The sequence below is a fragment of the Aquarana catesbeiana genome, linkage group LG01 (assembly GCF_042186555.1).
Source record: "Aquarana catesbeiana isolate 2022-GZ linkage group LG01, ASM4218655v1, whole genome shotgun sequence".
NCBI lineage: Eukaryota > Metazoa > Chordata > Amphibia > Anura > Ranidae > Aquarana > Aquarana catesbeiana.
Genome location: NC_133324.1, coordinates 969,894,177 through 969,920,736, shown reverse-complemented (window position 1 = coordinate 969,920,736; position 26,560 = coordinate 969,894,177). Strand labels below are relative to the sequence as shown.

Genomic DNA, 26,560 nt, shown 5'->3' with positions numbered 1-26,560 from the left:
AAAAATTGTAAAGAAATGGTAATAATAAAAAAACATGTGAAAGATCTAAACATTTGAATCTAAAAAATACCAAAACACTGGTGAAAATGAAAAGGCAAATCTCAAACAAAAAACAATGATGGTATCAATAAATGGTCTGTCTAGTGATGGACAACCAAGTGTAAGCAGTAAGGAAAATGCCCTGACAACTAGTATCCTAAAAGCTGAAGGTTTGTGAGGAAACCAGGGAGTCTGTCAGCTGGTAAGCATCTTCAAGTGGGCAATCGGAAACATCAATTATATTGTTGTCAGCAGATATCACAAAACAGGAATGAAATGGGAACTCTTACCGGAGCGTGTGGATCTGGATGTCAGCGACACCGGATCAAACAAGCATGGATAGAAACAGCATGAGGTATTCTAGGATAATCAATAGGAAAACTGGAGCTGATGTCGGGTGTCCACAGAAGGCGGCATCTGTCCGATAAACTGGTCCCAGATGGAACAATCCTTGGGCTTCTGTTAAACCGCATCAACATCTGCATCAGTTCTTAGGTTTAAATGAGATTCAGATATAAATTAGATGTGCGATTCACTCCCGAAATTCCAACACTCCAAAGACCACGCTTTCTGACTCTTAAGTGCAAAAAAAGAAACCTGTTGATGTTGTCAGAAATTCAGAGCGGTCATGTGGCTTCTGTAAACTTCCTCCATTATGTCAATGGGCAATCCTAGTTGTTCTAGGTAATGTACCTCCCCATCTGCCATATCTTTTCAATCATATTACCTTTTCTTATACTTAGTAATAAGAGGTCTGGCACACTTTTTCTTTCCCAATAGCAGATCATCATCAGAAATATCAAACGCTATCTCCTCATCCTCACTATCATTTGAAGAGAGCACATCCTCACAATCCCAGTTTTGAGATGTGACAATGGCACGTACCCTGGCCTTACTAACAGGTTTACAGCCCTTGTTTTTCGTTAGAGGAGAAGCCCAGCCTGAGCTTTTTAGGCTGGGCTTCTCTGAAGGGTCACAGGAGTGCAATCCGTTTTGCACTCCTGTGACCCGTTTTCAGCAGAGAGCGGGCTGAAGTCTGCCCTCCTCTGACTTCACTGAAATCAGTCGGGGCAGCGCATCATCCTGACTTAGGAAGTCTGGATCCACCAGCCGCCTGGACTGATGGCAGTCTCAGTCACTCAGTGAGCCGCTGAGACGGCCCCTCCATAGCTCAGCGCTCCAATGAGCATGAAGGAGCAGAGCAGGAGAGCTGCTGACTGACAGTAGCAGCTCTCCTCTCGGGAGGTGAGAGAACCGAACCAATGGCGGTGTTCGTGGCTCAGTTCTCAGTGAAGAGGTGGCGGGGGACAGATGCAGCATCGGTCTGATGCTGCATCTACCTAAGTAAGTATGAATATCCCCAAAAAAAAAAAAGGACTCTATTTTAAGGCACTAATCGATTTGGTCTAGCAGTTGAACATACACAGTCTGAAGCAACTGCTAGCTGGCCTTCAAATGCCTAAATTTCTGCCTCTGCCTTCTCCCTGCTTTGTCATTCAGTATAGAGAGCATAAAGAGAGTACCAGCCAACTACCTCTTCTGTCCTCTTCTCTGCTTTAATTAAATCAAACCCCTCAAGGCTAAAATCTACAAAATGACCTGACACTTTATCACCCCAAGTCTAATTCAGGGGAGAAGCATACTTTGCAAATTCTTTAGCAAGAGGCTCCCACTCATTGTCTCTGGCCCAGACAGGCAGGGTGCACGCCCTCTTCTGAAATCTCTGCAGCCTTGCTTTTCTTAAACAGTTTACGCAGGATTTTAACTTAGCACAAGCTACACAACACACCAGAGAAAACAGGTCCTCTTCAGTTGAACTTTATTGCAAATCCCAGACGAGCCCCTAATTGTTTGCTTTGGTGTCTAGTAGACATTTTGACCTCTGCAGTGTATTAATGTGCTTTTATTACACAAGAATGCTGTACATACAAACTGCTACAAATATAGGAAAGATAATACAAGACTTGTAGATATACTTATAACAAACAAAATGCTACCCACTTCCTAGCAAATAAGCAGAAACTACGGTCTGTAAACAGTAGAAACACACACTGAAAAATTACTTAACTCAGGTTATAGTGGGTTCACGATCTCCGTAGACAACGAGGACCCCAGGCTTAGTCTATAAGCAGTTGATGGAGATCAGACAAACGCGTCTTCGGGTAAAGCCTCTTCTGGCTGTACAGACCTTCTTTGGTTGTAATTCATCATAAAGTCCTCCTTTCAGTCTCTGTTGGCTTTTTATTTAAAAAACGTTACCACTTCCACATGGGTGTGGCCCCTTATGCAATACTGTGTTTCAATAGGAGAAGCATTCTCCAATTCGTCCTCTAGACGGCACTGTTTATATCATACATGCCAAAAGTCATGTATATATAAAAGAAAGTCAAGCTATTGTTTGACCAGGTTATAGACTTGTTCACCGTAGTTACAGAGACAATAAAAACATGTAACTGTCAACTGAAGTACAATAGTTCATTGTTTCTATTGTACCCAACGGCATTTGTTTGAGAAGCATCCCCTCAAAATAACTTGATGTCTGTTTCTAAATCAAACATATTGTTTTATATACAGTAAGCCTGAGACATATATATTTATATCAAACACAACACAGAAGAACACACGCCTGACTGTCAAACAGCTTTAATATTTTCAGGCCCAAAAGAGTCCAAACATCATAAGGACGAAAGGGCCTCAAACCTCAAGGAAAGAAGACCTCCTCTCTCTGACTATGCATATAAAAACACGATCCTCTGATTCGTGACATCATTGCGCACGCCGGCCAAAGTCTCTGAGGCAATTTACTTTTGTGTTTTTTTTTCTAGCTGTGCTTAATGTTGATTCACGCATTAAAATTGAGAGTTGCTTTTAACTTAAAGTGGTGTTCCACCAAAAAAAAAAAAATTCATATATGTGCCTAAAATAAATTTAAAAAAAAAATTTGGAAAATTTTTTTTTTTTTACTCACCTCTAAATGGCTGTTGCTAGGGGGTCCCTCGTAGTCTGCCTCCTTCAGTGCCTGGGCTCTTGACATCACTTCCCCTCGGCGCAGGAAGGGCTCAGCCCCGCCCCCTCCCTCTTGTCAATCATCTGGGACACGTGACAGGTCCCAGATGATTGCACGGCCAATCATGGCGCGCGGCGCGGCTCACGCATGCGCAGTGGGTGCCCAGGCGTGAAGCCACAGCCGGGTGCCCACAGTTACAATGCCGGCGCCGCCGAACGGAGGGGGAGACGAGTGGGGCTTCGTTCCCCCGCATCGCTGGACCCTGGGACAGGTAAGTGTCCGATTATTAAAAGTCAGCAGCTGCAGTATTTGTAGCTGCTAACTTTTATTAATTTTTTTATAATGGGAACACCACTTTAAAAACATTTGTAACCTTTTTTAATACTACACTATGAGCTTTGTCTTCTTGTTCTGTTCTTTTGATGTTGCTGGATGCTGGGGTGTCTGAGAGGTGGTGAGCATACTAGCTTGAGGTCCTTTAATCCCGATACCGGTTTGGTGCTGTTGGGCCAGAAAAAAGGTTTCTACCACTGAGCTAACACTCCCCCCCCCCCCCAAATATTAAAAGAGAAAAAAAAATTGTAAAACAATACTAACAATAGAAAGCCTTGTTTGCTCAAGAACAAAATGATCTCTGTTACATCGGTATTACAATTATTGCCAAAGCTAGTCTGGCATGTGAGAAGGAATCCAACAACCTCTGATCACATTTGCAAGTTTATTTGAAAAAGAAATACAAAATAGAAGTAATAATTGGAAAGTTGAAACATTTGGAAAAGCAGCACCTCATTAATTACAAGAGACATTAATTTCTGTTATCTCAGAACACCAGAATCAACTTTACCCCACCTCCAGACTCCATTTATCTCATTGTAGAAGGAGACCAACTATCTCCACGATCCACAACAAGACCTTCCAAGGATCCGGAAATCAACAATTAGTTCTAATAACAATTAGTTCTAATAGTGTGTGTCCAGACAAAACATGTTTTGGAAAGTGGAGGATTAGAACCCCTCTCAGGTTTTTACTGCTATCTTGGACTTAATGAGAGAGATCTCCCCATACCTCCTGTCCTGGTGACAATGTTTAACGAGATAGGAAATTATGGAAAATCTACAACAAGGTCACAGACAGAAATAAAACTCTGACAAAGGTTCTTTACTCTACTAAAGAAAAGCATTTTTACTTCTGTCTTTGTTGTTGGAGAGTTCCCCTCACTTCTTGTCTGGTAAAACATTGTCACTGAGACAGGAAGTGTGGGGAAATCTGTCTGATGGAGCACCGGATAGTAGTAAAAATCTGATAGGGGTTCTAATGCTTCCCCCCGCTCCATCCAAAGCTGAAAAAAACCTTTGGACTACAGATATACTGTAAAGATGCAGGCCTTAGGGCTGTCATCCTGATCCTGGCTACAGTATTTAGTGTTTCACTGATCTGGAATAAGCATGCTGCCAGTGAAGCTGGAAAAATCCGACCTCCTGCATACTTGTTCCTGGTCAGTGACACACTAGGTAGTGAAGTGAGGTTTAGGATGAAGATGACGGCCCCAGAGCCTGCAGCTTTATAAATAAAAAAAAGTCATGTTTTTTTTCTCCACTGCTTCCTCCTATTGCCTGGGTATTACACCAATTCACCCCCAGATATCTTTATACAGGAACCATTCCCTACATATACCCCAGCATGGAGGGGCTCAGTGAAGGTGGAGGTGAAGGTGTGGAGATGTTGGATCGGGTCACACAGATCATAAAAGGAGATCCACCCAGGCTCATAATCCAGATCTATACTATTTATCACCTGATGACTATGAAATCTCTCTGGTGTTTCTGGGTGATTCTGGCTCTCATCTGACCAGGAGGCAATTTTCCTGTCATCTGATATATGTAGATGATTACCAGCTGTACTCACATCCAGTAATAAGTCTGTAACCCCCAACGTTTGCTGTAATATATCAGATAAACCTGTGTGTAATGTGTGTGAGATCCTCGCCACATCCAGATCCCCTCCATCATGGAGGAGTTTATCACGTCTCTTTCCGTCCTCATCATCTCGATCCTCAGTATGACACAAGTCACCTGTGTCTGATTCCTGTAGGACAGTCAGTGGATCCGTCATGTTACACAGCTCCTCAATGTCACCCATCTTCCTGGACAGCTCCTCCTTTTTTATTTCCAGCTTTTTGATCATATCAGACAGCGATAGTGAAACCTGCTCTGCCTGTCCCGAGATCTCACTCAGGACTCTCTTCTCCAGGTCTTCCAGACGTCTCCTGAGGTCTCTGAACAGGGCAGTGACTCTTTCGGTTTCATCATCTGCTTTTCCTTGTACTTTCCTCCTGTGTTCCTGCAGACTCTGGACTCTTTTCTCCGTCTCCTCTCTCTCTGTCATCAGTTTCTGCAGAACGTTTCTCAATTTCTTCTTCTTCGTCTCAGAGGCCACATTCAGAGTCTCCACCTGGTGTCCCCGATGTTCTCCAATGAAACCGCAATACACACAAATACAGGAGGAGTCCTCAGTGCAGTAATACTCCAGAACCTTCTTATGGATGGAGCATTTCCTGTTCTCCATAGAAGTGGTGGGGTCACATAAAACATGTTCTGGTGATTTGCTGTGGACTCTCAGGTGATTGTCACACAGAGAAGCTTCACAATGCAGACAGGTGTTCACAGCAGGTAGAGGAGTGTGAATACAGTAAGTACAGAAGACCCCGGACTTCTCCTGAGCTGGCTGAGCAGACAGGAAAGTCTCCACTATGTTACGCAGTGTTATGTTCCTCCGCAGTGAAGGCCGCTCCTGGAACTCCTCTCTGCATTCAGGACAGGAATAACCTTCAGACCTCTCCTGTATATCCAACACACGATCAATACAGTTCCGGCAGAAATTGTGTCCACATTTCAGGGTTATAGGATCTGTATAAATGTTCAGACAGATGGAACATTCCAGCTCCTTTCTCAGATCAACAGACGCCATTACTGAAAGCAGAAGAGAGAAAAGAAAGTGAAATTCTCTGACACTCAAAGCTAAGCTCCAGGAATTTAGCCACTTTGAAAACAGATTACTAGAGGTTACATCCAATGAGGTGCATGCCACTTTGCGGATTTTACCTGTTAATTACATCTAAGTTTTACGGAACAGCAAGAGTACAGCTATCATTACGCTCCCGATACTCTGGCAGGAGAGATGTTGTCTTCTCATGTAGCAACCTCTCTCATACAGACATGATATAGGTGCAGTCAGTCAGAATTCACACTTCCCTTCCTGTTCTGATGGGATATATTGTAGTACAGGGATAAGAACCCACTCAGGGGGTAATTTATACACTGTATGTACTAACACAATAGTAGATAAGAGTTTCTTGGGTTAGGATGAGGTTTGAGTTGAGCATGGGCTTGAGGTAAACCCAAATCTCCTACTTTAGCTACCTTCAGGAGATCCCTGAAAACTCATCTCTTCAGGGAAGTCGATCACGCCTCCAGCTAATCTCTTATCATTTCCTTCAGCTCATTCCCCACAGTTACAACCTTATGTAACACTTTCCCCACCCTATTAGATTGTAAGATTTTCTGAGCAGGGTCCTCTTAACTCTCTTCTTTTTTATTGTACTGTAACTCTATTGTCCCCCTTTTTTATTGTAAAAGCGCTGCTTAAACTGTTGGCGCTACATAAATCCTGCATAATAATAATAATAATAATAATAATAATATTTGAAGTTTGTGGAAATTGCAAACTAAGGTGGCCATTTATTTGCTACAATTGCACCCAACGATCAATAATCACTTCCTCCTAGCAAAGAGCTTTGGGTTCAGTTCAATCATGGAGTGTGTCATAAGCTCTAGCCATTTGCAGTTGGAAAAAACAGCAAACTAATGCAATTGTTCACTGACAACTGAGCAACAAATTACCAATCAATGTGTTCTTTTAGCTCATGCTTCCCTCTCCTTGCATTTTTTCAGGTGTTTTTTTTTTTTTTTTTTAGAGGAATATGCAAAACTTTATTTTTGTTTTAGGGCCAGTGATTGAGGATGCTCAGGAATCAATTTTGTCTGATGTTGAGGAAGAGAGAACCAAGTAATCGCTGGACAGTGACTTTCGGTCCATGCGAGAATCTGGTCGGCTTCCTTAAAGGCAGCCAGGCTCCTTGTGTCCTCTTAATGGTGGAAATATGGTACTGTAGTGGTATTGTCTGATTACACCTAAATTGGGTGTCCCTTTAGAAGGGGTCCAAAGCTGGAGAGATAGTGACCGCTCTGAGCTCCAAGATGTTGATTGCGAGATTGGCCTTCTCTGTTGGCCATGTTCCCTGAACTGTCAAGGACTGAAAGACTCCTTCTCAGCCTGACAGACATGCGTCTGTTGTAAGAACCTTTCAATTGTAAAGAAGGAAAGATCTTCCCTCTGTTAGAGTTGAAGTAATGATTCGCCAGGACAAGAACTTGTTTGGAGGATAGGAGAATGGGTAGATGCAGCCAAAAAGCCTGCTTTTCCAATGCTGACAGAATATGTAGTTGGAGAGTTCTTGAATGAAATTGGAAGAATGACATTTGTCTGGCATGTATCCAGGTCTGACCCAAGCATTTTAGGCACAGGAAGGGCTGGAGAGCATATTATTGAAGTTGATCACCCAGCCAAAGGCCTGAAGCAGCTGCAATGTCTTTCGGACATTTGAGTTGTAAGGGAGATGAGTCAGTCAGGAGACAGTCATCTAGAAAGTCTGCCACCTGGACGCCCTGAGTTCTGAAAAGGGCGAAGCAAGGGTGCCAATATATATTTCTGAACACCTTGGCAGGAGAAGACAGGATGAGAGGCAATTACTGACCTTGAAATTCCAAAGTATAATTTTGGAATGTGAAGGAATTTGTTAAGAGGTTTAAGTCCAGGAAAGGGCAGATATCCTTCATTGGGGTTTGGCACAGTGAACAGGTTAGAATAGAATCATTTGAACCTGTCTTGTGGTGGTACTAATACAATGACTCCCTGAGAAAATAGGTGGTTCAATGTCTTTTGCAATCTGACTGCCCTTGGCCAGTTTTTGGTTGATTTGAAAGAAGAAAGCAGTGAGGTGGTAGAGTCTTGAACTCTATCTTGCCCTTGTCTGAAATAACTGAACCCAATAGTTCAGGAATGTCTGTGATCCAGAGGGATGTAAACTGCAACAAACATCCCCCCACTCTTAGGAGCGAGGGCACCCCCTTCACTGTGAACAGAGCTTTGGAGAGGGCTTAGTAGCCTTTGTGGACCAAGCTTTGTGCTGAAAGGAAGGGGTGAACTTAGATTTTGAAGTTGAAGGCTGGTTTGAGCGTTGAGGTGCTCTCCTTTTGAGAAGCTGGGAGCTCCTGAGGAGAGGCCTTTGTTACATTCGTCTGAGGAAGTAAAATTGTCCCACCTGTGACCTCTTTGATGAAATGGTCAAGTGCCTTAAGAAACAGACATTTTCCTTGAAAAGACATACATGTGCAGCACCTTTTACAGGCAGCTTCTACTGTCCAAGTCATAGGACTCGGAGCATATGAATGGAGATTAGAGCCATTCTTTATATTTTCCACAAGACATATTCCAGGGCATCAACACAGAGAAGAACAACAGAAGGCAATTGTTGTAAATGCTCTGCAACAGCACAATAGTGAAAGACGGGGGTTATGTTGGTTATTTTTTGTCCTAGTCCAGTTAGGTGCATTTTAACATAATGAAATAGCAGCAAGAACTGGTTGCAGGGCTGAGCCACTCAGGTTAAAATAGAGCTTCTCAAATTTTCTGTCATCAGAATCTTTAAAAGACACAACAGCTATTTAATATGTACAGTGAGATGTTTTTAGGACAGAGATGGTAGTGTCAACCACAGGAACAGCCACAGGAACAGCACACTTCTTTTTTTTTTTTTTTTTGCAAACTTTCTTTTCCACTGGGTAGAGTTCAACAAAGATTTTTGAGGGAGTGAAAATCATTTTCAGGCGTGACCCAATCATGAACTGCACATTCTATCTGTTCATGTTTTTGTTGGTCTCTTTGTGCTTAAAGGGGAATGGCAAAATGGAGGAGAGTCCACTAGTACAATGCCTTTTGCAGACAGAGGCAATGAGCTTGTCAACGTTAGCAAGCATATTGTGTGAAGCTCCCTCTTCAATATAGTGACAGTGTGGGGGAGAGAAATCTTTTGCAGCTTTTTCCAACACAGCCTAATCAGGTTCCAAATGGGTTGAAAAATGAGAGTAGGAGAAGAGGCTGGGTGTTTCTAAGCTCTGGACAAAGATGATTGAATTTGTGCTGTAATCTGTCCTAGGAATTGTGACACAGAATCAGAGAATTCTGCTTTTGTCAAGCAGGCCGCTTGCTGAATGCATAAAATAGAGCTGCAACTGGATGATGAGACCGGTGTTAAAACCAGTTCCTGCTCAATTGTAAGGGATGCATCATCACTCCAAGTTTAAGTGTTTTGCGGGCTTTTGGCAGACTTTTCTCCCTTTTGCCTGGTCTCTGCCATAGACGCACGTATTTCCCTGCGGGGTACTTGCAGAGTACAGTTTGGGAGATAGGGTAAGCATGTCTGGTAGGAGTACACGGTAACCCAGGTGCAGATCGGCCTGCAGTGAATCCTTGTCTTGAAAGGGAGGGAGGAAGCACCTGAGTACCTTTTAAAGCAGGGGTCTCCAAACTATGGCCCTCCAGTTGTTCAGGAACTACAATTCCCATCATGCCTTATCATCTATGTGAATGCCAGAGTTTTACAATGTCTCATAAGATGTGTAGTTCCGCGGCAGCTGGAGGGCTGTAGTTTGGAGATACCTGTTTTAAAGGGCTCTAGAAGGAAGTGGCATTAAAGCATGTGACCAGTGGTTTGATGAACACCCCGTCATACACCTGAGACTGAGAGGCTCAAATTTAGCACCAAACTTGAAAAATTCACAGTGTAAAGTCAATACATCCTGAATATAGCCCCGTTTTACACAGTAATATTCTGTTAGAGCCTGTCTGAATAAAAAAAAAAAAAAATTTTATAATTTCTCTCATTTTAAACCATGAGAGCTTTACAATTAGGCTCAGAGACAAACATCACATTAACATGTAACTTTCCCAAGAGACAAACACTGACTCAAATTGGTCTGCAAACAAGTTGTGAACAAGTCATTTAAAGACAAGGACCCTTTAGTCTCCGAACAATGGGGTTTGTGGTATTTATACAACACCTGGAACCAAAGAAATGTTGGATATGTTTACGAGACTTCAGAACTCACAAACATGGTATTGTAGACAAGACAACATCTGTTTGCCCAGGAGAAGGAAAGTCATCATTCTTGGATATTCCAGACAATGGCAGTATCTCTCTATTGTTCCACCAAATGTGGGACATCGGAAAAAGTTTTTATAGATGAAGTAGGGACCCTTTATATTCCAATGGTATGAGGACAAGATAATTTAAACCTCATAAATTGTATTAGGAATGTAAACTTTAAAAATAAGCGGAAGCTTTTGAATGTCCTGCATAAAGATCTATATAAGGACTCTGTCATGGTTATTATTATGTTTATAGGTCAGTAATGGGAACCTTGGCACCCCAGATGTTTTGGAACTACATTTCCCATGATGCTCATGCACTCTGCAATGTAGTTGAGCGTCATGGGAAATGTAGTTCCAAAACATCTGGGGTGCCAAGGTTCGCCATCACTGTTATAGGCGATTGCAACCTTTACAGTTGTCACATACCTGAAGGGAGACTGAAATGACAAGGTCGGCCTCCCTTGTATCTCCAACCCAGGTCCTGCTGAGCGTGAAATAGAGGGAGCCAAGGGACAGGAGGAACACGAGTGCCTGCAGGTGTAGACCCGGAAACTTGCAGCAGGAAATGTGACTTTGGGAAGGCAGAAGAACCATCAGGTCAGGAGGGGCAGCCATGAACCGTAGTGCAGCTGGGGTTAAAGAGGCACTGCTTGTACTGCGGAACTGGAACATCTAGAGAAGTAGAGCTTCTGGCAGGACCGCAATCACAGACTGCTGGGCAGGCACTCGGATGAGCTGGGAAGCTGGAGTCAGCAGACAGGAGTGTGGTTGTGGGATAGCCAAGGTCATCAACATGCGTTCCCCAGGCTTCAGGTCTAGATTACCCCTCCTCTTCTTATCATAGAACCTTTTATTATTTGCCTGAGATTTGGTAACAGCTTCTTGCAAACACTGATTATTGGATCTCCAGCCGATCCTGTACTGCTGGTACTGAAGATTCTTGGGGAACATCTGGCAAGAAGGACAGGTGAAATCCATAGTTTGAAAAGTAAGGTGTCTGTAAAGGAAAAAGAGATGCCCAATCATCTTGTGCAAAAGAAAAACAAAATTCCAGGGTCTGGTTCGTTCTCTCCGTCTGACTGTTCATCTGTGGGTGATAGGCTGGTGATAAACAGTTTTCATGCCCAAAACTTTACATAAGGTCTTCCAGAATCTGGAAGTAAATTGTACCCCACGATCTGAAGTGATGTTAACAGGAATACCGTGTAGACGTACCATTTCACTGATGAAAGAAGAAGCAGTTTCTGTAGCGGAAGGGGGTACCTTTCAGGGGCATACATTGGGCCATCTTGGATAAACGATCCACAATCACGAAAATGGTGGGTAAATCCTTCAGATGGGGGCAATTCGACAATAAAGTCCATAGAGATCATGCTCCATAATTTTTCAGATACAGGAAGAGCTTCTAACAGACCCCAATTTTTAGCTCTATCAGACTTGTTCCATAAACATGCTATGCAAGATTTAACATAGTTTCTGCAATACTGTACCAGGTCTGGCCACCAGAAGGAGCTAAGAACTAGACTTGAAGTCTTATGTATTCCAAAATGTCCTGCCAGGGGAAGGTCCTGAGATGGAGGATGATGCAGAACTGCTGTCTTGATTTGGGAAATGAGATCAGTATGCAATACCAAAGTTTTTAGCAGGTAAATTCCTGATGACCGGAAGCCGTAATACATAGGATAGGTGCAGTCTCTAGAGTGACAGCTCCAGATTTGATGCCTGAACCATCCGCCAGGTAGACCAAGAAGCTGCTTCTTTTGGCACAAAGGGCTAGTTCATGCATGGCTGCGAATGAAGAGTCCACAAAACAGCTACAGGCCCCAGAATCCACAATGGCGGAAACAGCGAGAGTCTTTTCTGCTAGCTGGAAGGAGACTGGCAGCATAGTGTGGATTTGACCAGAATTCAATGCAGCAAACTGTATGAGGTGGAGGAGAAGGTCTCCTATGGCGTCTTCGGGGACAAGTCTGTAAAAAGTGTCCTTCATCCCCACAGTAGACACAGAGATTATTACAGCGACGTCGTGACCGCTCTTGTTTTGACAGAGGAGGTCTAGGGAAGCTGGCATGTGGAGATGCCTTAATGTCAGTGGCGGTTCTCTGGCATGGCCGCAATGGAGACAGCCAATGGGTTCCCAGGAACGAGCAGGCATTGGATGGAGCTTCCCAGAGCTTTCAAACTGTCTTTTGCGCAGCCAACAGTCAATCTGTATGCAGAGATGAATTAAGTCATTCAGGGAGGTGGGTGTTCCCACCCTGGCAAGTTCATCTTTGATAGCTTCAGAGAAGCCAAGACGAAACTGAAAACTTAATGCCGAGTTATTTCATTTAGTATCATTGCTCCATAACCAAAAATCCGATACATAGTCCTCCACAGGTCTTGAGCCCTGTTGTAAGTGGCTCTGCATGGTTTTCAGCAGTTTAGTGACGGAAAGGATCAGCGTATAATTGGGACATGGCAGCGAAAAAAGGAGTTTACTGGTGCCAGGACAGGGTCACGTTGCTCCCGAAGCTGGTGTGCCCCGGCCTGAGGTTCCTCCAGCAGCAGAGAGCTGAGGAACTGAACCCCACCTTCACTTCCTCGGTAAAGAATGAGCAAGGCAACAGAGAAATAAAGTGCACTGGCATTCTGAATTTCCTACAGTCCCCAGAAAAACATTCAGGTAAGGGTACTCTGGGCTCAGGGGAACAAGACAGGTCAACATGGGTAAAAGTCATAGTTTGAGCAGCAGAATCCTTAACTCTTGAATGATCAGAAGTGGAAGCCATGCTGGATGCAGACTGCAAGTCCATATGCAACCCTTGCACTACATGAGAAAGTGCGGTAACAGGCGGGCAGATGGTTGGCTGTCACGTACCTGAAGGGAGATTGAAATAATGAGGTCGGCCTCTCTTGTATCTCCAACCCGGGTCCCGTTTGGAGAGTGAAAAAGAGGGAGCCAAGGGATAGGAGGAACACGAGTACCTGCAGGTGTAGGTAAGTGCGACTTTGGGAAGGCAGAAGAACCATCAGGTCAGGAGGGGCAACCATGCACCGTAGTTCAGCTGGGATTAAAGAGGCACTCTGCTTGTACTGCGGAACTGGAACATCTGGAGAAGTAGAGCTTCTGGCAGGCTTGCAGCAGGAACTCGCAGCAGGACGCAGGACCGTAATCGCAGACCACCTGGGCAGGCACTCGGATGAGATGTGAGGCTGAAGTCAGCAGACAGGAGCGTGGTTGTGGGATAGCCCAAGGTCATCAACATGTGGGCAACAAGGTACGGAATCAGGAACAGAGCCAAGTCAGGGACGAGCCGAGTAAGGAGGAGGAGCCAGGTAACAGAATACAGGATCAGGTCAGGAGATAGCCGACAATAGTACGAAAGATGTGCATTTCATTATTTGACAAGATGAAACTATTGACACAGTTGGAGCTCATTTATTTTTGGTAAAAGGGTACAAAAAGGAACATCGCTGTTTCCATATCTATATACTAATATTGGAAAAGACAAAGGGTACAAAATGGAACAAATATATATATACACGCTACTATACAAAAAGGCGCAATCATGATGAAAAATCATATTATTTAAAAAGGAAGCTATTATCTCATCATATTTTTGGGTTTGTGTTGTATTCATTATCCACATTGTTCGAAATGTGCTTTATAATGTAGCCACACCCAAGTGGTAGTTTAACCGCTTCAGCCACAGAAGATTTGCCTGCTTAATGACCGGGACATTTTCTGAGATTCGGCACTGCGTCGCTTTAACTAATAATTGCGCGGTCCGTGCGATGTTGCACCCAAACAAAATTGGCATCCTCCCCCCCCCCCCACAAGTAGAGCTTTCTTTTGGTGGTATTCGATCACCTCTGCGGTTTTTAGTTTTTGCGCTATAAACAAAAAAAGAACCACAATTTTGAAAAAAAAAAAAAAACACAATATTTTTTTGCTATAATAAATATCCCCAATTTTTGTTAAAAAAAAAGCTAAGTTAAGAGCCCTTGCACACTGGGGGCGGTTTGCAGGCGCTATTGCGCTAATAATAGCGCCTGCAAACCGCCCCTGAAAGTGCCGCTACTTTCATTCCAGTGTGAAAGCCCCGAGGGCTTGCACACTGGAGCGATGCGCTGGCAGGACGGTAAAAAAAGTCCTGCCAGCAGCATCTTCGGAGCGGTGAACGAGCGGTGTGTATACCGCTCCCTTACCGCTCCTGCCCATTGAAATCAATGGGACGGCGCGGCTATACCGCCGGTAAAGCGCCTCTGCAGAGGCGCTTTGCGGTGGTATTTAACCCTTTCTCGGCCACTAGCGGGGGGTAAAACCCCCCCGCTAGCGGCCGCATACCGACGGTAAAACGCCGCTAATAATAGCGGCGTTTTACCGCCGACGCCGCCCCCGCCCCAGTGTGCAAGGGCTCTTAGACCGATATGTATTCTTCTACATATTTTTGGTAAAAAAAAAAAAAAAATCGCAATAAGCATTGCGCAAAAGTCAGGGGTACCTACACATGCCTAGTGCTGCTGTTTAAATAGTCCCATTGAGAGACAAGGAAGAGTTGCCATAGGTCTGATAGAAGCATAGCTAGACAGCTCCCCCCTATCGATTAGCAGCCATTTTAAGGGTCTGGTCAGCAGCCATGGTTAAGCCTTGTTTTACCCAGCGATCCCCTACATCCACTTTGAAGGGTAACTATAGTTTCCTATACCTCACTAGAGTGAGGTCTCACAGGAGCAAATGTAGGGTTATAAGGAAGGTGCCGCCAGAGGACATGAACTCTAAGGCTTGGTAAAGGGATGGTGAACCCGCGCAGTGGAAATAAAGGTCTGTTGGTGAGATTTTTGGAACTGCTGCCGCCCAACAAGCAGTCACCATAAATGGGGACAGCTGAATTGATTAGTGTGATGGAAGGGTCTGGCGCTGTTCCTTTAATTAAATAATTCCCTACCTGCATATAGGTTTCTTAAACAAGGCATATAAATATAAGGCGTTTGAATAAAAACGTTCAGGTATCAGATGGTAATATACTTAAAAAATTATACAATTGTGAATGCTACGCAAACTGTAAATATATAAAAAATGTGTAAAATATATAAAAAATTGGTGTTGTCAAATCCCATGTATAGTGGTGCTGGTTAGTATTCCAAAAGGCGTTAGGTAAAAGGGGAGGGGGAGGGGGGGAGAAAAAGGGAGGGGGTGGAGGTGGGGGAAAGGGGGGGGGGGGGGAAGAAGGGGGAAAGGGAGAGGTGTGGGAGATCTGGAACTAAAAAGTGTTTTAAATCACTCCTAATAAAGTGCAAACGTGCTGGTGAAATTCAAAGGAAGTCCTTATTGTGTAATACATTTGTTGTCAAATTCTTGGCATATATCTTGTGCAATATCTTGGTGCATGTGATGTTGTGGTTATAATCCTTCAATTATAATCCTCCCGTAGACGTCCTAATGACGAAACGCGTAGGGCGTGGCCTAATCTGTGCTTCCCAAACATTACCTACTTTACCAGCGCTGAAGGCTAACTGTGATGTTTTTTACTACTTCGCTTGATTTGCACTGTAAAATTGTGAGTACCTTTCTATTTGGTTAATAAAATCTTTTTAAATACAATTTTACGCTATGGACACCCCTTCTCTCTTTACATATGATATACTACGATCCTGAGCCCGCCAGCGATCGCCGTACAGTGGCGCAAAACTGTAATTGCCTGATACCCCTGCAGGGGTGAAGTGATCTGGTGAGTGGCTGCACTTTCAGAGCAAGGATTTAAAACCATTGAAGGATTATAACCACAACATCACATGCACCAAGATATTGCACAAGATATATGCCAAGAATTTGACAACAAGTGTACTACACAATAAGGACTTCCTTTGAATTTCACCAGCACGTTTGCACTTTATTAGGAGTGATTTAAAACACTTTTTAGTTCCAGATCTCCCACACCTCTCCCTTTCTCCCTTTTTCTCCCCCCTCCCCCTCCCCTTTTACCTAACGCCTTTTGGAATACTAACCAGCACCACTATACATGGGATTTGACAACACCAATTTTTTATATATTTTACACATTTTTTATATATTTACAGTTTGCGTAGCATTCACAATTGTATAATTTTTTAAGTATATTACCATCTGATACCTGAACGTTTTTATTCAAACGCCTTATATTTATATGCCTTGTTTAAGAAACCTATATGCAGGTAGGGAATTATTTAATTAAAGGAACAGCGCCAGACCCTTCCATCACACTAATGAACTCTAAGGCTTGCCCAGATACCTGAGGGTACCAACTTAAAACCCATGGTGTATGAATAAGTTCCCCATGTCCAGTATTGTACGATTAAGATAAGAAAAATGTAAAAAACCCATATATTACTGGAGGGACTTCCTATACATCCTTAGCTCTTACCCACACCTAACATAGAAAAGTGATGGCAGAAAAAAGACCTAGTAGTCCACCAAGTCTTCCCATTTATATTTTATTTTTTCATACGTTTTGAAGATTTTTTTAAACTTTTTTTCTGAGTATAGATCTATGTTTGAAGCCATTTACTATTGACTGTCTCACTACCTCGGCTGGTAGTTTATTCCAATCGTCAACTGCCCTTTCAGTAAAAAAATACTTTCTAAGATTAGTTTTGAACGTTCCTCCAGTTAGTTGGAGGTCGTGTCCCCATGTTCTTGATTTTGGTTTCATAATGAAAAAAACTGCCCTCCTGACCCTTAGTCACCCACTTTATGCATTTATAGGTTTCAGTCATGTCTCCCCTTTCCCTTATTTCCTCCAGACTGTACATATTAGGTTCCTGAAGTCTCTCCTGATAGGTTTTATCCCTCAAACATTTCACCATTTTTGTTACCCATTTCTAGACTCGTTCTATCTTATCAATATCTTTGTGTAAGTGAGGTCTCCAGAACTGGACACAGTATTCTAGGTGAGGTCTCACTAAAGATCTATATAGAGAAACCAGGACCTCCTTCCTCCTGCTGGTGATCCCCTCTAGTGATATAAAGATCTATATAGAGGAATGAGGACCTCCTTCCTCCTGCTGGTGACCCCTCTAGTGATATAAAGATCTATATAGAGGAATGAGGACCTCCTTCCTCCTGCTGGTGATCCCTCTAGTGATATAAAGATCTATATAGAGGAATCAGGACCTCCTTCCTCCTGCTGGTGACCCCTCTAGTGATATAAAGATCTATACAGAGGAATGAGGACCTCCTTCCCCCTGCTGGTGATCCCTCTAGTGATATAAAGATCTATATAGAGAAATCAGGACCTCCTTCCTCCTGCTGGTGACCCCTCTAGTGATATAAAGATCTATATAGAGGAATCTGGACCTCCTTCCCTCCTGCTGGTGACCCCTCTAGTGATATAAAGATCTATATAGAGGAATGAGGACCTCCTTCCTCTTGCTGGTGATCCCTCTAGTGATATAAAGATCTATATAGAGGAATCAGGACCTCCTTCCTCCTGCTGGTGACCCCTCTAGTGATATAAAGATCTATACAGAGGAATGAGGACCTCCTTCCCCCTGCTGGTGATCCCTCTAGTGATATAAAGATCTATATAGAGGAATGAGGACCTCCTTCCTCCCGCTGGTGATCCCTCTAGTGATATAAAGATCTATATAGAGGAATCTGGACCTCCTTCCTCCTGCTGGTGATCCATCTAGTGATATAAAGATCTATATAGAGGAATGAGGACCTCCATCCTCCCGCTGGTGATCCCTCTAGTGATATAAAGATCTATATAGAGGAATCTGGACCTCCTTCCTCCTTCTGGTGATCCATCTAGTGATATAAAGATCTATATAGAGGAATCAGGACCTCCTTCCTCCTGCCTGTGATCCATCTAGTGATATAAAGATCTATATAGAGGAATCAGGACCTCCTTCCTCCCACTGGTGACCCCTCCAGTGATATAAAGATCTATATAGAGGAATCAGGACCTCCTTCTGGTGATCCCTGTATTGATATAAAGATCTATATAGAGGAATAAGGACCTCCTTCCTCCTGCCGGTGATCCCTCTAGTTATATACAGTGCCTTGAAAAAGTATTCATACCCCTGGAAATTTTACCCATTTTGTCATGTTACAACCAAAAACTAAAATGTATTTTATTGGGATTTTATGTGATAGACCAACACAAAGTGGCACATAATTGTGAAGTAGAAGGAAAATGATAAATGTTTTAAATTTTTTTTTTACAAATAAATATGTGAAAAGTGTGTGTGTGTGTGTGGGGGGGCATTTGTATGGCACCCTCTTTACTCTGATACCCCTAACTAAAATCTAGTGGAACCAATTGCCTTCAGAAGTCACCAAATTAGTAAATAGAGTCCACCTGTGTGTCACTTAATCGCAGTATAAATACAGCTGTTCTGTGAAGCCCTCAGAGGTTTGTTAGAGAAAATTAGTGAACAAACAGCATCATGAAGACCAAGGAACACACCAGACAGGTCAGGGATAAAGTTGTGGAGAAGTATAAAGCAGGGTTAGGTTATAAAGAAATCTCCCAAGCTTTGAACATCTCACGGAGCACTGTTCAATCCATCAAACGAAAATGGAAAGAGTATGGCACAACTGCAAACCTACCAAGACATGACCGTCCACCTAAAGGCTCGGTTCACACATGGGCGGCACGACTTGCAGGTCGCCTCAGCGAGGCGACCTGCAAACGACTGCGGGGCGACTTGCGAGACGACTTCTGCATAGAAGTCTATGCAAGTCGCCCCAAGTCGCCCCCAAAGTAATACAGGAACCTTTTTCTAAGTCGGAGCGACTTGCGTCGCTCCAATTAGAACGGTTCCATAGCACAGAACGGGAGGCGACTTGTCAGGCGACTAGGTCGCCTGACAAGTCGCCCCAGTGTGAACCGAGCCAAACTGACCGGCCGGGCAAGGAGAACATTCATCAGAGAAGAGCCAAGAGGTCCATGGTAACTCTGGAGGAGCTGCAGAGATCCACAGCTCAGGGGGGAGAATCTGTCCACAGGACAACTATTAGTCGTGTTCTCCACAAATCTGCCCTTTATGGAAGAGTGACAAGAAGAAAGACATTGGTGAAAGAAAGTCATAAGAAGTCCTGTTTGTAGTTTGTGAGAAGCCATGTGGAGGACACAGCAAACATGTGGAAGAAGGTGCTCTGGTCAGATGAGATCAAAACTGAACTTTTTGGCCTAAAAACAAAACGCTATGTGTGGAGGAAACTAACAATGCACATCACCCTGAACACACCATCCCCACCGTGAAACATGGTGGTGGCAGCTTCATGTGGTGGGGATGATTTTCTTCAGCAGGGACAGGGAAGCTGGTCAGAGTTGATGAGAAGATGGATGGAGACAAATACAGGACAATCTTAGAAGAAAACCTGTTGGAGTCTGCAAAAGACTTGAGACTGGGGCGGAGGTTCACCTTCCAGCAGGACAACGACCCGAAACATCCAGCCAGAGCTACAATGGAATGGTTTAGATCAAATCATATTCATGTGTTAGAATGGCCCAGTCACAGTCCAGACCTAAATCACATTGAGAATCTGTGACAAGACTTGAAAATTGCTGTTCACAGACGCTCTCCATCCAATCTGACAGAACTTGAGATATTTCACAAAGAAGAAGAATGGGCAAAAATGTCACTTGCAGTTGTAATTGCAGAAAAAGGGGGTTCTACAAAGTATTGACTCCGGGGGGCGCCATACAAATGTACCCCCCCACACTTTTCACATATTTATTTGTATAAAAAAAAAAAAAAATTGAAGACTGATGATTGTGGGGGGAGGGGGCATTAGAGTGTAAGCTCCTCTGTACAGACTGATGTGACTGTGGGGGGAGGGGACATTAGAGTGTAAGCTCCTCTGTATAGAGACTGATGTGACTGTGGGGGGAGGGGACATTAGAGTGTAAGCTCCTCTGTACAGAGACTGATATGACTGTGGGGGGAGGGGACATTAGAGTGTAAGCTCCTCTGTACAGAGACTGATGTGATGTGGGGGGAGGGGACATTAGAGTGTAAGCTCCTCTGTACAGAGTCTGATGTGACTGTGGGGGGAGGGGACATTAGAGTGTAAGCTCCTCTGTACAGAGACTGATGTGGGGGGGAGGGGACATTAGAGTGTAAGCTCCTCTGTACAGAGTCTGATGTGACTGTGGGGGAGGGGACATTAGAGTGTAAGCTCCTCTGTACAGAGACTGATGTGACTGTGGGGGGGAGGGGACATTAGAGTGTAAGCTCCTCTGTACAGAGACTGATGTGACTGTGGGGGGAGGGGACATTAGAGTGTAAGCTCCTCTGTACAGAGACTGATGTGACTGTGGGGGGAGGGGACATTAGAGTGTAAGCTCCTCTGTACAGAGACTGATGTGACTGTGGGGGGAGGGGACATTAGAGTGTAAGCTCCTCTGTACAGAGACTGATGTGACTGTGGGGGGAGGGGACATTAGAGTGTAAGCTCCTCTGTACAGAGACTAATGTGATGTGGGGGGAGGGGACATTAGAGTGTAAGCTCCTCTGTACAGAGACTAATGTGATGTGGGGGGAGGGGACATTAGAGTGTAAGCTCCTCTGTACAGACTGATGTGACTGTGGGGGAGGGGACATTAGAGTGTAAGCTCCTCTGTACAGAGACTGATGTGACTGTGGGGGGAGGGGACATTAGAGTGTAAGCTCCTCTGTACAGAGACTGATGATTGTGGGGGGAGGGGACATTAGAGTGTAAGCTCCTCTGTACAGACTGATGTGACTGTGGGGGAGGGGACATTAGAGTGTAAGCTCCTCTGTACAGAGACTGATGTGACTGTGGGGGGAGGGGACATTAGAGTGTAAGCTCCTCTGTACAGAGACTGATGATTGTGGGGGGAGGGGACATTAGAGTGTAAGCTCCTCTGTACAGACTGATGTGACTGTGGGGGGGAGGGGACATTAGAGTGTAAGCTCCTCTGTACAGAGACTGATGTGACTGTGGGGGGAGGGGACATTAGAGTGTAAGCTCCTCTGTACAGAGACTGATGATTGTGGGGGGAGGGGACATTAGAGTGTAAGCTCCTCTGTACAGACTGATGTGACTGTGGGGGAGGGGACATTAGAGTGTAAGCTCCTCTGTACAGAGACTGATGTGACTGTGGGGGGGAGGGGACATTAGAGTGTAAGCTCCTCTGTACAGAGACTGATGTGACTGTGGGGGGAGGGGACATTAGAGTGTAAGCTCCTCTGTACAGAGACTGATGTGACTGTGGGGGGAGGGGACATTAGAGTGTAAGCTCCTCTGTACAGAGACTGATGTGACTGTGGGGGGAGGGGACATTAGAGTGTAAGCTCCTCTGTACAGAGACTGATGTGACTGTGGGGGGAGGGGACATTAGAGTGTAAGCTCCTCTGTACAGACTGATGTGACTGTGGGGGGGAGGGGACATTAGAGTGTAAGCTCCTCTGTACAGAGACTGATGTGACTGTGGGGGGAGGGGACATTAGAGTGTAAGCTCCTCTGTACAGAGACTGATGTGATGTGGGGGGAGGGGACATTAGAGTGTAAGCTCCTCTGTACAGAGACTGATGTGACTGTGTGGGGGGAGGGGACATTAGAGTGTAAGCTCCTCTGTACAGAGACTGATGTGACTGTGGGGGGAGGGGACATTAGAGTGTAAGCTCCTCTGTACAGAGACTGATGTGACTGTGGGGGAGGGGACATTAGAGTGTAAGCTCCTCTGTATAGAGACTGATGTGACTGTGGGGGGGGGGGGACATTAGAGTGTAAGCTCCTCTGTACAGAGACTGATGTGACTGTGGGGGGAGGGGACATTAGAGTGTAAGCTCCTCTGTACAGAGACTGATGTGACTGTGGGGGGGGGGGGGGAGGGGACATTACAGTGTAAGCTCCTCTGTACAGAGACTGATGTGACTGTGGGGGAGGGGACATTAGAGTGTAAGCTCCTCTGTACAGAGACTGATGTGACTGTGGGGGGAGGGGACATTAGAGTGTAAGCTCCTCTGTACAGAGACTGATGTGACTGTGGGGGGAGGGGACATTAGAGTGTAAGCTCCTCTGTACAGAGACTGATGTGACTGTGGGGGGAGGGGACATTAGAGTGTAAGCTCCTCTGTACAGAGACTGATGTGATGTGGGGGGGAGGGGACATTAGAGTGTAAGCTCCTCTGTACAGAGACTGATGTGACTGTGGGGGAGGGGACATTAGAGTGTAAGCTCCTCTGTACAGAGACTGATGTGATGTGGGGGGGAGGGGACATTAGAGTGTAAGCTCCTCTGTACAGAGACTGTGACTGTGGGGGAGGGGACATTAGAGTGTAAGCTCCTCTGTATAGAGACTGATGTGACTGTGGGGGGAGGGGACATTAGAGTGTAAGCTCCTCTGTACAGAGACTGATGTGATGTGGGGGGGAGGGGACATTAGAGTGTAAGCTCCTCTGTACAGAGACTGATGTGACTGTGGGGGGAGGGGACATTAGAGTGTAAGCTCCTCTGTACAGAGACTGATGTGATGTGGGGGGGAGGGGACATTAGAGTGTAAGCTCCTCTGTACAGAGACTGATGTGACTGTGGGGGGGAGGGGACATTAGAGTGTAAGCTCCTCTGTACAGAGACTGATGTGACTGTGGGGGGAGGGGACATTAGAGTGTAAGCTCCTCTGTACAGAGACTGATGTGGGGGGGAGGGGACATTAGAGTGTAAGCTCCTCTGTACAGAGACTGATGTGGGGGGAGGGGGACATTAGAGTGTAAGCTCCTCTGTATAAAGACTGATGTGACTGTGGGGGGAGGGGACATTAGAGTGTAAGCTCCTCTGTACAGAGACTGATGTGATGTGGGGGGGGGGGGACATTAGAGTGTAAGCTCCTCTGTACAGAGACTGATGTGACTGTGGGGGGGAGGGGACATTAGAGTGTAAGCTCCTCTGTACAGAGACTGATGTGACTGTGGGGGGAGGGGACATTAGAGTGTAAGCTCCTCTGTACAGAGACTGATGTGGGGGGGGGGGGACATTAGAGTGTAAGCTCCTCTGTACAGAGACTGATGTGACTGTGGGGGGGAGGGGACATTAGAGTGTAAGCTCCTCTGTACAGAGACTGATGTGACTGTGTGGGGGAGGGGACATTAGAGTGTAAGCTCCTCTGTACAGAGACTGATGTGACTGTGGGGGGAGGGGACATTAGAGTGTAAGCTCCTCTGTACAGAGACTGATGTGGGGGGAGGGGACATTAGAGTGTAAGCTCCTCTGTACAGAGACTGATGTGGGGGGGGAGGGGACATTAGAGTGTAAGCTCCTCTGTATAGAGACTGATGTGACTGTGGGGGGAGGGGACATTAGAGTGTAAGCTCCTCTGTACAGAGACTGATGTGACTGTGGGGGGGAGGGGACATTAGAGTGTAAGCTCCTCTGTACAGAGACTGATGTGACTGTGGGGGGAGGGGACATTAGAGTGTAAGCTCCTCTGTATAGAGACTGATGTGACTGTGGGGGGAGGGGACATTAGAGTGTAAGCTCCTCTGTATAGAGACTGATGTGACTGTGGGGGGAGGGGACATTAGAGTGTAAGCTCCTCTGTATAGAGACTGATGTGACTGTGGGGGGAGGGGACATTAGAGTGTAAGCTCCTCTGTATAGAGACTGATGTGACTGTGGGGGGAGGGGACATTAGAGTGTAAGCTCCTCTGTATAGAGACTGATGTGACTGTGGGGGGGGGGGGGACATTAGAGTGTAAGCTCCTCTGTATAGAGACTGATGTGACTGTGGGGGGGAGGGGACATTAGAGTGTAAGCTCCTCTGTACAGAGACTGATGTGACTGTGGGGGGGGGGGGCATTAGAGTGTAAGCTCCTCTGTACAGACTGATGTGACTGTGGGGGGAGGGGACATTAGAGTGTAAGCTCCTCTGTACAGACTGATGTGACTGTGGGGGGAGGGGACATTAGAGTGTAAGCTCCTCTGTACAGAGACTGATGTGACTGTGGGGGGAGGGGGACATTAGAGTGTAAGCTCCTCTGTACAGAGACTGATGTGACTGTGGGGGGAGGGGACATTAGAGTGTAAGCTCCTCTGTACAGAGACTGATGTGATGTGGGGGGAGGGGACATTAGAGTGTAAGCTCCTCTGTACAGAGACTGATGTGATGTGGGGGGAGGGGACATTAGAGTGTAAGCTCCTCTGTACAGAGACTGATGTGGGGGGGAGGGGACATTAGAGTGTAAGCTCCTCTGTACAGAGACTGATGTGGGGGGGAGGGGACATTAGAGTGTAAGCTCCTCTGTACAGAGACTGATGTGATGTGGGGGGGGAGGGGACATTAGAGTGTAAGCTCCTCTGTACAGAGACTGATGTGGGGGGGAGGGGACATTAGAGTGTAAGCTCCTCTGTACAGACTGATGTGATGTGGGGGGGGAGGGGACATTAGAGTGTAAGCTCCTCTGTACAGAGACTGATGTGGGGGGGAGGGGACATTAGAGTGTAAGCTCCTCTGTACAGAGACTGATGTGGGGGGGGAGGGGACATTAGAGTGTAAGCTCCTCTGTACAGAGACTGATGTGACTGTGGGGGAGGGGACATTAGAGTGTAAGCTCCTCTGTATAGAGACTGATGTGACTGTGGGGGAGGGGACATTAGAGTGTAAGCTCCTCTGTACAGAGACTGATGTGGGGGGGAGGGGACATTAGAGTGTAAGCTCCTCTGTACAGAGTCTGATGTGACTGTGGGGGGGAGGGGACATTAGAGTGTAAGCTCCTCTGTATAGAGACTGATGTGACTGTGGGGGGGAGGGGACATTAGAGTGTAAGCTCCTCTGTACAGAGACTGATGTGACTTTGGGGGAGGGGACATTAGAGTGTAAGCTCCTCTGTACAGAGACTGATGTGACTGTGGGGGGGAGGGGACATTAGAGTGTAAGCTCCTCTGTACAGAGACTGATGTGACTGTGGGGGGGAGGGGACATTAGAGTGTAAGCTCCTCTGTATAGAGACTGATGTGACTGTGGGGGGGAGGGGACATTAGAGTGTAAGCTCCTCTGTACAGAGACTGATGTGACTGTGGGGGGGAGGGGACATTAGAGTGTAAGCTCCTCTGTACAGAGACTGATGTGACTGTGGGGGGGGGAGGGGACATTAGAGTGTAAGCTCCTCTGTACAGAGACTGATGTGACTTTGGGGGAGGGGACATTAGAGTGTAAGCTCCTCTGGTACAGAGACTGATGTGACTGTGGGGGGGAGGGGACATTAGAGTGTAAGCTCCTCTGTACAGAGACTGATGTGACTGTGGGGGGGAGGGGACATTAGAGTGTAAGCTCCTCTGTACAGAGACTGATGTGATGTGGGGGAGGGGACATTAGAGTGTAAGCTCCTCTGTATAGAGACTGATGTGACTGTGGGGGAGGGGACATTAGAGTGTAAGCTCCTCTGTACAGGCTGCTGAGATCTCTGTAATAAGATATAAATCTATGTCTCTCCTCTCACATTGATTATTGATCACCTATAATCAGTATTATTCATGGATTCCTCTGTGTATCCTCCTCACCTCGTCTCCATACAGTTCCTTTTCCTGTCTCTTCCCCCCAAACGCTAGAGGTCCAACGAGGTTTATCTGAGGCTCCGACTGGCGGCCATTTTGCGTAGGTCCAACCCATAATACACACTGCGCAGAATACACAGGGAATCCTCCAGCAGACACTAGAGGTCACTCTGCTCTGTGAATGGACTCCAGCCGGGAGCGGCCATTTTTCTGTAGGTCACATAATATTATATCAGTATATAGTACATCAGGACATCATAGAATATCATCCTCAGAGTAATATTAGTTTTATATGTATTATTAATATATTAATGAAAATGAATGAGCTATTTAATAAAATTAGTAAATAATAAAATATTTAATAAAGGAGTGTGAAAATGTATTGTTATGTAATAATAATAAACCATGTAAAGGAGAACTCCGGGGCAGATAATAAAGACATAAATGAATGCAGCTCTGTAATCATTATTACATCTATTATTGTAATTTATAAATACAAGCTGTGTAAGTAGCGGAGTGTGACCCGGTATCAGCCTCTTGTAGTCCCTTTACAGCAGGGCTGGAGTGTAAGAGGGAGAAGCAGCACAAGGAGCCAATCAGTTCATGTTCTGACAAGAAGCATGATGATAGGTGGAGAGAGCAGAGTGACATAGAGATGAGCTCATCACTGTGCTGCTTCTCCTATCCAATCACAGGCCAGGATGACCTGGGCTCAGAGGAAGTGGGTTGAATGATTATGAGACTGAGGACATTGAGGA

At 45.4% G+C, this 26,560-nt stretch overlaps 1 protein-coding gene across 3 annotated transcripts; it reads right to left on the bottom strand.

Annotated features, from left to right (window-relative positions):
* Nucleotides 1–3,747: 3,747 nt before the first annotated feature.
* Nucleotides 3,748–25,934, bottom strand: LOC141122716 (E3 ubiquitin/ISG15 ligase TRIM25-like). Of its 3 annotated transcripts, none has more exons than XM_073611996.1 (2): nucleotides 25,809–25,934; nucleotides 3,748–6,015 (listed from the first exon to the last, which is right to left on the bottom strand). In XM_073611996.1, the coding sequence occupies exons 1-2, from the start codon at nucleotides 25,915–25,917 to the stop codon at nucleotides 4,667–4,669; spliced, it is 1,458 nt and encodes a 485-aa protein (XP_073468097.1). In that variant the 5' UTR covers nucleotides 25,918–25,934; the 3' UTR covers nucleotides 3,748–4,666. The 3 variants fall into 3 exon arrangements, with proteins under 3 accessions (XP_073468097.1, XP_073468098.1, XP_073468100.1); XM_073611997.1 differs by having other exon boundaries at nucleotides 25,764–25,841; XM_073611999.1 differs by having other exon boundaries at nucleotides 25,748–25,826.
* Between the last annotated feature and the right edge of the window lie 626 nt (nucleotides 25,935–26,560).

Coding starts and splice junctions, on each gene's coding strand:
- LOC141122716 (XM_073611996.1), bottom strand. CDS start 25,917: ATGGGTTGGACCTACGCAAAATGGCCGCCAGTCGGAGCCTCAGATAAA. Junction 6,016..25,808: donor AGGAACTGTATGGAGACGAG/GTGAGGAGGATA, acceptor TTCTGCTTTCAG/TAATGGCGTCTGTTGATCTG.